The sequence below is a fragment of the Lates calcarifer genome, linkage group LG4 (genome assembly GCF_001640805.2).
Source record: "Lates calcarifer isolate ASB-BC8 linkage group LG4, TLL_Latcal_v3, whole genome shotgun sequence".
NCBI lineage: Eukaryota > Metazoa > Chordata > Actinopteri > Centropomidae > Lates > Lates calcarifer.
The window spans coordinates 22538928-22552621 of record NC_066836.1 but is presented as its reverse complement, the minus strand read 5'-3'; the positions used below and the strand labels follow the sequence as shown (position 1 = coordinate 22552621).

Here is a 13694-nt window from a genome sequence, read left to right as displayed (position 1 = left end):
ACAGTGACCTTGGCATCACATTGGTGCATTACATGCTGGCATAGCCATCTATTGTGTGTTATCATTACTGTGTGAATCTCAGGCATGTCACCTGTGGCAGACCTCTGTCTGTGATGCCTAACACTTGTCGCCTGGGTAATCTCACAAGCTAATGTTCTTTATTTAGACCAACCCACTTGGTATCTGATAGCAGTTTATGTTACCACAAAGTCCATTCTGTGAAACCATAACTAAACACAGTTTGTTACCAATACCTCACTGCAACTCCACTTAAGCTCTGAGTAATTCAGAACCATACACAGCATACTTCTCTATCTCCCCAGATGTTTTTTTTGCCTTCCTTTGGGTTTAGATAGCAATGCCAGCAGTTTATATTTATGTAATGCTCTGTATTATTGTAAATCAGGCAAAGAATTACTTTCATTTGCTGCTGCTCCAAGATGCATTGAAATGTCTAATTATATCTTTTGCAACTCATCAACTTATGGATGGATAGATTTTAGCTGTGTCCATTTTTAGCTTTTAAACAGTTTAGTTTTTTTAATTTGGTGTTGTTGTCTGTTGAACAGTGATGTACAGATAATATTATATGTTGATAATATCGGTGTTCAGATTGGTGTTCACTCTATGATAACTAACAGCTGTTGTCCACATTTTCATTGATTATTACATCAATGATTGATGATATATTGACTGATCATATTTGACTGCCAGATAAAAAAGATTCGCCAATTAACGTAGTATACTCAGGTTGAGCATATTATCACATTTACATCATTTTAAATCCTACTATTAAAATACAGTTAGACATTTTTAGATCAGTATCTGTCTTGCTTGTCCCTAATGAGGATGCGTCTGCTCTGTATAACATGTATTGTTCTTGTGTTAGAAACACACTTAAGGGATAATGAGAAAAGAGTTCCTCCCTTTGTCTATTTAAAGATTTAGTTGTAGTCCCCTGGCTGCTTGAGAATACCTATGATTAATCACTTCACTGCATGGAACTCCTAATATGGCCTCGTCAGGAGACCAACCCCATCACTGATAAGACTCTGACCTGCTGATTTCTATATTACTCCATCCATTAACCCCCTCCCTTCATGCATCCCTAACCCATCTCAGACACAATAACATTCCTGGACCCTGAAACGCCCATCCATATTTGGCAGAGGGGCTTTGTTTATAAAGAGAACTCGTGGTGAAACTCCCAACAGGTCACCATTGTATCTTAAGGTAAGATGATAGGACAGTGGCAATGGACAATTACAAATCAAGCACCGCACTTTGATGCTATATCATTATCTGTATTGGTGTCGACTGCAGACTAGGTCTCATCATTTCCTCATTATTCCTCAGGACCATTACACATCACTCCTCTCACTCAGGATTTGCGAGGTAAGAGCATCTGAAAAATGAACATATTTTTTTATTTAAATACAGTAAATTGTATGACATAGACATGAAATACAACACCATTATATGATAAATTTAAGGAATAATACTCTATACTGCCATATAAAGCCATTTTATTGCCCTCACCTAAATGGAAAATATGGTTAAATTGCAATTAACATTTTTTTTCCTAGACAAAGTGAAATATGGGTGACGCTGCCATGAAAGAGTTTGGGGCAGCAGCCCCATACCTAAGGAAGTCAGATAGGGAGCGTCTGGAGGCTCAGACTCGTCCCTTTGACATGAAGAAGGAATGCTTTGTTCCTGATCCTGATGAGGAGTATGTGAAGGCTTCCATTGTCAGCCGTGAGGGGGACAAAGTCACCGCTCAGACTGAGAAAGGGAAGGTCAGTGAGCTAACAGGCAGCAGCTCTGGATGCAACTGGTTTCCTGATTAGGACACAGTGGTAATGCAAGAGATGATTCAGGGCCATTTGTTCTTTAGTCATATAGCACAGGAACAATAGAAGACAGAGATACTGCTGAACTGATGTATAATGATCCTGTGCTACAGCATATTGAAACAAAAAGCAGTTGTAATCTTTGAGAGTGTCTGAAATTCCTCAGATAAAAGTATAGTAATACTGATTATGTCCATTTTCAGACGGTCACAGTGAAGGAGTGTGATGTACACCCTCAGAACCCACCAAAGTTTGATAAAATTGAAGACATGGCGATGTTCACCTTCCTCCATGAACCCGCTGTGCTGTTCAACCTCAAAGAGCGTTATGCAGCATGGATGATATATGTGAGTTGTAAGCTTTATAAAAACATTATGAATGCCTGTTATAATTATATCCTAAACTGTTTCTATCTCTAAACTCCTCCCTCTCGCTCACATTCTCACAGACTTACTCTGGGCTGTTCTGTGTGACCGTCAACCCCTACAAGTGGCTGCCAGTCTACAACCAAGAAGTGGTTGTTGCCTACAGGGGAAAGAAGAGGAGTGAAGCTCCTCCCCATATCTTCTCCATCTCTGACAATGCCTACCAGTACATGCTCACAGGTAATGTAGTTTCACTTATCATGCATTTACATGAAAAGTGGGAAAAATGCCAATGAACACTAGAATCATTAAGTGAGTCTGTCTTCTCTTTTCCAGACAGAGAAAATCAGTCAATTCTCATCACGTAAGTTATGTTTTCATTACTGCAACTGAGAATTCTATCATACTTTGAGAATTTTACTGAATGGTATCCAGCAGCCTTCTATTTAATATTATTTGTTGATTTTATGAGCTTTTGCTAATGTTCTTCTCACCAATATGTGTTTTTATAATGCTTATGAAACTGGATGAACTGAATTAATTTCTGGGTTGTGGGAAAAACAGTATGGACTTTTTACCGAGTGGACTGAACTCTGAGACTGTGGGACACACACACATGATCACTGCTTGCCTGCTTGATTGACTGAATACATCCCTTGCAAACTAATTTGAGTCTATTTTCGGCTGTGTCTTCAGCGGAGAGTCTGGTGCTGGGAAAACTGTCAACACCAAGAGAGTCATCCAGTACTTTGCCAGCATTGCAGCTGGAGGTGGAAAGAAAGAAGGGGGCTCAGAGAAAAAGGTTATTACACTGATTTGACAGAAAATGTTCAGTGGTGCAATGCATAATTTTCTTTATTTTTTAAACAATGTTGCACTCCTGTATTCTTTCAGGGTACTCTGGAAGATCAGATCATTCAGGCTAATCCAGCTTTAGAGGCCTTTGGTAATGCCAAAACCATCAGGAATGACAATTCTTCAAGATTTGTAAGTTTCTGTCTCTAATGAAATAACAGTTTGAGATTTTTCTATTTTTCCCTTTTATCGTTACTATCTTTTTTGTTTGCCATAAATTGTAGGGCAAATTTATCCGAATTCACTTTGCTGCCAGTGGAAAGTTGGCCTCAGCTGATATTGAGACCTGTGAGTAGTATATTTTTTATACTTTAATCTGGTTTGGACCCATAATGCTGATGATCACCTGGCCATTCACCTATATAATGCAACTGTGCTCAACAGATCTGCTAGAAAAATCCCGTGTCATCTTTCAGCTTAAGGCTGAGAGAGACTACCACATCTTCTATCAAATTCTGTCTCAGAAGAAACCTGAGTTGCTTGGTAAATGAAAACAACTTAGCAGATAACAGATAGTAGTTGAAATATTGCTATAGAGTATATCTAACATGCAAAGGTTGGACTTTGCATTCTGCTTTGCCTTTCAGAAATGTTGCTCATCACCAACAACCCATATGACTACGCCTTCATCTCCCAAGGAGAAACAACCGTAGCCTCCATAAATGATGCTGAAGAGCTGATGGCCACTGATGTGAGCTGAGATGCACTATAAAGTCTTTTCATGGAACACTCTCTCTAATGACAAAGTACCTCATGGTGTTTATGTTACAATAATGGTTTACACTTGACATACATTCATTGAAAAAAAACAGAAAACTTGTTGCAAATGTTATTTTACATCTAGCTGTTGGTATGGGATTATGAAACTTGATGTCATTGATATCACTAGATGAGAGAAGAAAAAATCTTTAATACATTGGATTAGATGCTGGATGTCAACCATGGTTTAATGTGGGATCCATGTCTCTTCAGAGAGCAGACACTATCTTGTTCCCCAGATCTCTTCTGTCACTCTACTGCATACCGTGATACAATGCAAAAATCTGTGACATATCAAATACCCACTTTCCTCATTCAGGATGCCTTTGATGTGCTGGGCTTCACACAAGAGGAGAAGAATGGCATTTACAAGCTGACTGGTGCCATCATGCACTATGGTAACATGAAGTTCAAGCAGAAGCAGCGAGAGGAGCAGGCCGAGGCTGATGGCACTGAAGGTTAATGAAGCTCTCTGAAGCCCTGAAAGATGATAAATGGAATATAAAACGTGTCAGGATTTAATTATTAACTTGGATGATGATGACAAAGTTGCATAAAAGAATGAATGAGAACCATGAAAGGCAGTGATGACCTTGATTAATCAATGACACAATATCTCCACAGATGCTGACAAAGTAGCTTATCTGATGGGCCTAAACTCTGCTGACTTGATCAAAGGTCTCTGTCACCCAAGAGTCAAAGTAGGAAATGAGTGGGTCACCAAGGGACAAAATGTCCAACAGGTAAGAATGACTATAACAGATGAATGCAGCAACTTGAGCGTACAACACAAGCTATTTTCTGTTACTTTTTAAGTTTGGTTTCTCTCTCTAGGTGTACTACGCTATTGGTGCACTGTCTAAGGCAGTGTATGAAAAGATGTTTCTGTGGATGGTGGTGAGGATCAACCAATCCTTGGATACCAAGCAGCCTCGTCAGTACTTCATTGGTGTGCTGGACATTGCTGGATTTGAAATATTTGATGTAAGCTCTGTCTATCATATTTTACATAGTCTATATTCTACAAGCAAAGCAACTCCATTTTTAAAATGGAATCTTGGTAACAAAGATATTAGAATTTCAAATGACTATATTTTTGTCACTACAGTTCAACACCTTTGAGCAGCTGTGCATCAACTTCACCAATGAAAAACTGCAACAGTTTTTCAACCATCACATGTTTGTGCTGGAGCAGGAAGAGTACAAGAAAGAAGGCATTGAATGGACGTTCATAGATTTTGGTATGGATTTGCAGGCCTGTATTGACCTCATTGAAAAGGTAGGTAATGGTGCTTTTAAATATTCAGACAGTGATACATCAAGAAAGGTTACCTCTTATCATTGTCATCTTTTTTCCCCTTAGCCCATGGGTATCATGTCTATCCTTGAAGAGGAGTGCATGTTCCCCAAAGCCACAGATGCCACCTTTAAAGCTAAGCTCTATGACAACCATTTGGGGAAATCCAGCAACTTCCAGAAGCCCAGAGTTGTCAAAGGAAAACCAGAGGCTCATTTTGCCCTAATGCACTATGCTGGAACTGTTGATTATAATATCAACAACTGGCTGGTGAAGAACAAAGATCCTCTGAATGAGACTGTTGTAGGACTCTACCAGAAGTCTACTCTCAAGCTGCTGAGTTTCCTCTTTGCAAATTACGCTGGGGCTGATTCAGGTTTGTATTTAACGCTGGAGCTGAGTCGAGTAAGAATAAACTAAATGTACTATATTATCCATTGGGAATGTCAATATTTTTTAATTGCCAAAACTGCAAGATTGGATCATTTGTGCTTGTGTTTGTTAATGCAATCTAATGAAAATGGTTTATCAGCTGAAGCTGGAAAAGGCGGCAAAGGAGGAGGAAGCAAGAAGAAGGGATCATCCTTCCAAACTGTGTCTGCTTTGCACAGGGTTAGTGATGACAAATAAATAGAATGCCTACTTCATATGGAACCCAATTACAGAGACTTAATTTTACATTAATAACTAACAAGTATATGCCACAACAACCATCTAAACATTCAAATACTTAATTAACTCCACAGGAGAACCTGAACAAGCTGATGACCAACTTGAGGTCTACTCACCCTCACTTTGTACGCTGCATCATCCCCAATGAGAGCAAGACTCCTGGGGCCATGGAGAATCCTCTGGTGATGCACCAGCTGCGTTGTAATGGTGTCCTGGAAGGTATCAGGATCTGCCGTAAGGGCTTCCCCAACAGGATCCTCTATGGAGATTTCAAACAGAGGTATTATCTCATATCATCATTTTTTACTGTATAATTCCAAAAGAGAATGCAAATATAAGTCTTCTTTGCTTTTCCAGATATCGCATCTTGAATCCTGCTGCCATCCCTGAGGGTCAGTTCATTGACAGCAGGAAGGGAGCTGAGAAACTTCTTGGGTCTCTGGATATAGATCACAATCAGTACAAGTTCGGACATACCAAGGTAATCAACAAAAAGGAAAAAATGAAAGCACTTGTTTTGATTGTTTGTTCATATATACAGTCTCTCTCTCTCTCTCTCTCTCTCTCTCTCCTCTCTCTCTCTCTCTCTCGATTTACCTGTATCATAGATAAATGTGAAAAGTGGTAAAAAAAGAAGCACAAATAGAGAAGAGCCATCAAATTACTATATCACAACACACAGCAATGTTTATCTTAGTTTATCTTTTCTTGTGAACACTACTTAATATTTGCCCTCATAAGCTACTGGTCGTACCGGATCAAATAAACCTATAGCAGGAAAATGTCCTAAAGTGGGTGCCAGGTATACGCAATACCTATGTGAATATTTACATACTGTCACATGCTCCTAAAGGTATTCTTCAAGGCTGGTCTTCTTGGGCAATTGGAAGAAATGAGAGATGACCGTTTGTCACTCATTATCACTGGGATCCAGGCTAGATCAAGAGGTCTGCTGGCAAGAGTGGAATTCCAGAAGATTGTTGAAAGGAGGTTAGAGGAATCAGACATTTAAAATAACTAAAACTAAGTAAATGATAATGATTATTCAATGATTTTGTTTGTATTAAATAACAATTAAGCAAGTAACAATTTTGGTTGATCTTGGACAGAGATGCACTATTGGTGATCCAGTGGAACATCCGTGCCTTCATGGGGGTCAAGAATTGGCCTTGGATGAAGCTGTTCTTTAAGATTAAACCTCTGTTGAGATCTGCTGAGGCAGAAAAGGAGATGGCCAACATGAAGGAAGAATTCCTGAAGCTGAAAGAGGCTTATGCAAAGTCTGAAGCTCGTAGGAAGGAACTAGAAGAAAAAATGGTCTCACTGCTCCAAGAGAAGAATGACCTGCAGCTCCAAGTCCAGGCTGTAAGTCTATGACAGCATGTCAAAACATATATATATATATATATATATATATATATATATATATATATATATATATATATATATATATATACATACATATATACACACACATACATACACATACACATACACACACACACACATCCTTTTAACTTTAGAATATAAATGAATAAATTAATTAGTAAATAATTGCGTATATAGCAAATTATGTGTTAACAATGCTATCAGCTTAATAACATTTTCTTTTCAGGAGCAAGATAATCTTGCAGATGCTGAGGAAAGATGTGAGGGGCTAATCAAACACAAAATTCAGATGGAAGCAAAAGCTAAAGAGCTCTCTGAGAGACTGGAGGATGAGGAGGAGATGAATGCTGAACTTACAGCAAAGAAGCGGAAGTTGGAGGATGAGTGCTCTGAGTTGAAGAAGGACATTGATGACTTAGAGTTAACATTGGCCAAAGTGGAGAAAGAGAAACATGCCACTGAGAACAAGGTATGACAACTACTCAGCTATTTCTATTTGTCTTAACATTATGAGCATGAACTAGTGGCATATTTTATGTTGTTTACAAACCCTAAAGTATTTCTTGATTTGCAGGTGAAGAACTTGGTTGAGGAGATGGCAGCTCTGGATGAAATTATTGCCAAGCTGACCAAGGAAAAGAAAGCCTTACAGGAAGCTCACCAGCAAACACTGGATGACCTGCAGAGTGAAGAAGACAAAGTCAACACTCTGACCAAGGCCAAGGCAAAGCTGGAGCAGCAAGTGGACGATGTATGTATTTAAATGCATGTTGTCTCAATTATTTTAATGTATTTAGAGAGATCATTGTCTGTCCAGTGCACGTTGATGAAAATTGTGACCTTCTCTAATTATATAATCCAGCTTGAAGGTTCTCTGGAACAAGAGAAAAAGGTACGGATGGATCTTGAGAGAGCAAAGAGGAAGCTAGAGGGAGACCTGAAATTGACCCAGGAGAGCCTAATGGACATGGAGAATGACAAACAACAACTTGAAGAGCATCTGAAAAAGTAATTATTCTACATGTACACCCATCTTTCCTACAGTACAGATATATATATATATATACTCATATACAGGTGTGCTAAGTTTTATTATTTCACTATGCCACCACAGGAAAGACTTTGAACTCAGTCAACTGAATAATAAAATAGAAGATGAGCAGGCCATTGCCATTCAGCTTCAAAAGAAACTGAAAGAGCTTCAGGTAATTAATTATTCACATGTAATAGTTCAAAAAGCTCAATAGTGTGAGTGACTTAATAATTCTGGCTCAACAGGCCCGTATTGAAGAGCTGGAGGAAGAGCTTGAAGCAGAGCGAGCTGCCAGAGCCAAGGTTGAGAAGCAGAGAGCAGACTTGTCCAGAGAGCTGGAGGAGATCAGTGAGAGGCTGGAGGAGGCTGGTGGAGCAACAGCTGCCCAGATTGAGATGAACAAGAAGAGGGAGGCTGAGTTCCAGAAACTCCGCAGAGACCTTGAAGAGGCCACTCTGCAGCATGAAGCCACTGCTGCCACACTCAGGAAGAAACAAGCTGACAGTGTTGCTGACCTGGGAGAGCAGATTGATAACCTGCAGAGAGTCAAGCAGAAACTGGAGAAGGAGAAGAGTGAGCTCAAACTAGAGCTCGATGATGTGGTGTCCAATATGGAACATATTGTGAAGACAAAGGCAAGCTAAATTGACAAAATAATTTTGTGCTACTGTTGAGATATGGGGGTGTTTGGTACATAATGGATGTATTTAAAATTATTGTTTTGTATATGATCTATTTAACTTTAGACAAACATAGAGAAGACATGCAGGACTATGGAAGATCAGATGAATGAATATAAGACCAAGTTTGAAGAAGCTCAACGCTGCATCAATGACTTCAATATGCAAAAAGCAAAGCTTCAAACAGAAAATGGTATTTTTTGCTATTGTTGTAAACTATCTACTTGCAAAAAAATCAATGAGCATTTCTGGAAGAAAATTTCTCATAAAAGTTCACTTCTTGGTGATAAAAGGTTTACAGCCAATAACATCACACATTTTCCAAAAATACTAGGTGAACTCTTAAGGCAGCTGGAAGAGAAGGATTCCCTGGTGTCTCAACTGACAAGAGGAAAAATGTCCTACACTCAACAGATTGAAGACTTAAAGAGACAACTGGAGGAGGAGACCAAGGTGAAATTAAGTTTCATTGCATACTGTACTGACAGCACTGAACAGTAATTTCTAACTGATGTATTCTTATGGTGGTTACTCATCCATATCATTGTGTTTCAACTAGGCAAAGAGTGCTCTGGCCCATGCTGTGCAGTCTGCTCGACATGACTGTGACCTGCTCAGGGAGCAGTATGAGGAGGAGCAGGAGGCCAAAGGTGAACTACAGCGCAGCATGTCCAAGGCAAACTCTGAGGTGGCTCAGTGGAGAACTAAGTATGAAACTGATGCTATCCAGAGGACAGAGGAACTGGAGGAGGCCAAGTAAGACCATTTGAGATTCAAATTCATTATTTAATCTGTAATTCCTAAAAAGAAAATTTACTTTGTCATAGTGGCACAACTGCAGGAATATTAAATTATTTGAATGATTGATTTCATAAGGAAAAAGTTGGCTCAGCGTCTGCAGGAGGCTGAGGAGGCTGTTGAAGCAGTGAATGCTAAATGTTCCTCACTGGAGAAGACCAAACACAGACTGCAGAATGAGATTGAAGATCTCATGGTGGATGTGGAGAGGTCTAATGCTGCTGCTGCTGCTCTGGACAAGAAGCAAAGAAATTTTGACAAGGTGAAGAACCTACTAGGAAGCATTCATGAGCACCACAAGTATGAATTTATAGTGTGTCATGAATCATTGGACTGGGTGATTAGATTAACTTTTTGTTTGACTTTTTAGCCTGCTATTTTCCACTAGTGCTCAATTTCACACTTACACACACACATCTTGGAGCTGTCTAGTACAACTTAAAGATTCTATGGGCAAACATGACTGAAGCAACACAGAGTGAAGTTCATTTCAAAGAGGTTGTTAAAGCCACATTGTGTAGAATTTGAAAAAGTCTAACTTTGGTGCCCCACAGTGGCAGTATCAAAAAAGATGCTGGAGCACATGCTTAGAGGAATGGGCTAGAGGTCAACACATTACATTACACTGCATCAGTTTTCACCAGAATGCTTTTTCCACAAACATAAAGTTATACCATTTGTGAAAGATGCAGAGTGGAAAATGACTCAAGTAGTTCAAATAAGTCACCTGTTTAGCAAAGTTGTTTAGGGTTAGTGTGAACTTTATATGTTCTCTACTTTGGAATGATGTTTTTAATATTGGGAAAAAAGTTTGTACTGGTTTCTCCATTCATCTGACCCATGTCCGCTCACTCCTTGTCTTTCTATTAACTGTAGGTCCTCTCTGAATGGAAGCAGAAGTATGAAGAGTCACAGTGTGAGCTGGAGAGCTCTCAGAAGGAGGCCAGGGCTCTGAGCACTGAGCTCTTCAAACTGAAGAACTCTTATGAGGAGTCTCTGGATCATTTGGAGACCCTGAAGAGAGAGAACAAAAACCTACAGGGTAAGATCTACTGCCAGGGTTTGTGTTCAGGTTTCTGTAGACATACTTTCTAAAGTTGATTGTAAAGCTATCTTAATCACTCTGCTTGACATCCCACAGAGGAGATATCTGACCTTACTGAGCAACTTGGTGAGGGTGGTAAGAGCATCCATGAACTGGAGAAATTACGGAAACAACTGGAACAGGAGAAGAATGAGATCCAGTCTGCTCTTGAGGAAGCCGAGGTACAGGAGTTCCTCAATGACTCTGATATCTTAAAGTAAAACTGTCTGCTGTTATGCATAACTATGTTCCCTCCTGTTCACCAGGCCTCCCTGGAGCATGAAGAGGGTAAGATTCTCAGAGCCCAGTTAGAGTTCAATCAAATTAAAGCTGACATTGAACGCAAACTAGCTGAGAAAGATGAGGAGATGGAGCAGTGCAAGAGGAACCTGCAGAGGACCATTGACACTCTACAAAGCTCTCTTGAAGCTGAGTGTCGCAGTAGGAATGAGGCTCTGCGTCTGAAGAAGAAGATGGAGGGAGACCTCAATGAGATGGAGATCCAACTAAGCCAGGCCAACAGGCAGGCAGCTGAGGCCCAGAAGCAACTCAAATCTGTTCATGCACATCTGAAGGTAAACTAGTAAAGGAAAGGCTCCCTTTCTTAAGATGTTTGAAATTCAAACTGGTCATAAACATTAATGTGATTAATGTAATCTCTTTCAGGATTGCCAAATTCAGCTGAATGAGTCTGTTCGGGCCAATGATGATCTTAAAGAGAACATTGCAATTGTTGAGAGACGCAACAACCTGCTTCAGGCTGAACTGGAGGAACTGAGGGCCGCTCTGGAGCAAACTGAGAGAAGTCGCAAACTTGCTGAGCAAGAACTGCTGGATGTTAGTGAGAGGGTGCAGCTACTGCACTCACAGGTAAGACCTAATTATTTAATGCAACCACTTCAGATGATTCACTGGCCTTTTGGACATTACAATGAAGTATTATTATTTCTAAAATTTTGTTACACACCTTTCTCACATCTCAAATATTTGTAGAATACTGGCCTGATAAACCAGAAGAAGAAACTTGAGGTTGATGCTTCCCAACTTCAAACTGAAGTGGAGGAGGCAGTACAAGAATGCAGAAATGCTGAGGAGAAGGCCAAGAAGGCCATTACTGATGCTGCCATGATGGCAGAGGAGCTGAAGAAAGAGCAGGACACCAGTGCTCACCTGGAGCGTATGAAGAAGAACATGGAGCAAACCATCAAAGATCTGCAGCACCGTCTGGATGAAGCTGAACAGATCGCTATGAAGGGAGGCAAGAAGCAGGTGCAGAAACTCGAGGCCAGGGTAAGAGAAATTAGCCAGTGTACAAATATCACGCATTTCCATTTGAACATCTGTTGGACCAATGTTAATATTATATTTATAAAGCTGTATTATCATTGTTTAACCATTAGAGTGCAGATCAACTCCAAAACAAGCCAACAGACACACAGCACTGATACACATTCACTGAGCACTTTATGAGGAAGACCATACTAATACTGGGTTGGGCTTTCCTTTTACTCTTTATTCTTTGTGGCATGAACTCCACAAGATGTTGGAAATATTCCTTTGAGGTCTGTCTGGTCCATGTTGACATGACTGCATCACATTATTTCTGCAGATTTGTTTTGGTTCTGGCCACAAATATATGTTCATCATTCCCTGGCCTTTTAATTCATGTCTTGAGGTGGCTGGTCAATGGTTAATGTAAACCAAGTAGTAAGTATGTACAGTAGGTTTATCAGAGTTTTGAGGCTGAACCATGCCATAAATCCAAATGACGGATCTAACTCTGGCAAAAAAAAAAAAAAAAAAACACAATTAAAAAAAACCTTAAACTGTAGAGTTGGCTTACAATTCTCTAAGAATTTGCCACCTTTTGCATTTCAGTTTTTTTTAAATAAATGCTAAAATATATTCATTAATTCAACTTTGAGCTTTGCTACTTGTGGACCAGTGAATTTCCAGTAAATGTATATCTGATGTTTTCAGGTGAGGGAGCTTGAGACTGAAGTGGAGTCAGAGCAAAAGAAGAGCAGCGAAGCTATAAAGGGAATCCGTAAATATGAGAGACGCATTAAGGAGCTCACATATCAGGTCAGTTTATGCTTTCTTTTTTTTCAGAATGGTAATTGAAGAAAATGATTTGTAGTTAACTTGTGAGTTTCTTTCCTATTCCCTTGATTTATACAGACTGAGGAAGACCGCAAGAATACTGTGCGTCTGCAGGACCTGGTTGACAAACTGCAGCTGAAAGTTAAAGCCTACAAAAGAGCTGCTGAGGAGGCTGTAAGTGTAGGCTGGAAAAAATGTCTCGTGTGTTTGTGCTCTTAGGGTCTATAAGCTTCATAGTTACAGTTCAAAGCACATGTTTATATTTTGCAGTTTATTACATTTTGTAGATGTGAAAATACTGTTACAACACTAGCTGTTTGTGCCAATTTTTGTCTACAAAAAAGTTGCTGCATTGTGACTTGTTTTTGTTTTTTTAATTAGTAACACCAAAAGACTGTGGTTATTTATATAGTGCTTCTCCCTTTGTAGATGATGTGGCCTTAAATCCATTGTCACTTGTTGTAATGTGATGTTGTGTTCTGTGTTGTTGTTTTCATATCCTGTAGGAAGAGCAGGCCAATACTCATCTGACCAAGTTCCGTAAACTGCAGCATGAGCTGGATGAGGCTGAAGAGCGAGCCGACATCGCTGAGTCTCAGGTCAACAAGCTGCGTGCCAAGAGCCGCGATGTTGGCTCCTAAGGTAAGGAGTTCCTCTATATTTCACCATAACACTTCACATGCAGAGCTGTGGACCAACATTAGACAATATTGCATTTCAATGTATGGAATTCATGCAAGTGTTTTGTGTTTAATATGTAATGTGAAATCAACAACAGCACTGTTTATCATTTTAATGGGGGTAAA

At 39.7% G+C, this 13694-nt stretch overlaps 1 protein-coding gene across 1 annotated transcript; it reads left to right on the top strand.

Moving 5' to 3' along the window:
* Nucleotides 1-1120: 1120 nt before the first annotated feature.
* On the top strand, nucleotides 1121-13568 carry LOC108884482 (myosin-7). The gene is made up of 37 exons (XM_051070177.1): nucleotides 1121-1395; nucleotides 1587-1799; nucleotides 2057-2200; nucleotides 2302-2458; nucleotides 2555-2582; nucleotides 2915-3020; nucleotides 3113-3205; nucleotides 3298-3361; nucleotides 3458-3556; nucleotides 3661-3764; nucleotides 4152-4290; nucleotides 4457-4575; nucleotides 4667-4816; nucleotides 4941-5111; nucleotides 5196-5505; nucleotides 5662-5741; nucleotides 5876-6081; nucleotides 6159-6282; nucleotides 6655-6791; nucleotides 6911-7166; nucleotides 7417-7659; nucleotides 7765-7941; nucleotides 8053-8198; nucleotides 8305-8395; nucleotides 8469-8858; nucleotides 8970-9096; nucleotides 9238-9356; nucleotides 9463-9659; nucleotides 9780-9963; nucleotides 10578-10743; nucleotides 10843-10967; nucleotides 11052-11360; nucleotides 11452-11655; nucleotides 11779-12075; nucleotides 12766-12870; nucleotides 12967-13062; nucleotides 13395-13568. Exons 2-37 carry the CDS (start codon nucleotides 1599-1601, stop codon nucleotides 13527-13529), a joined length of 5799 nt encoding a protein of 1932 aa, XP_050926134.1. The 5' UTR covers nucleotides 1121-1395; nucleotides 1587-1598; the 3' UTR covers nucleotides 13530-13568.
* Nucleotides 13569-13694: the final 126 nt, after the last annotated feature.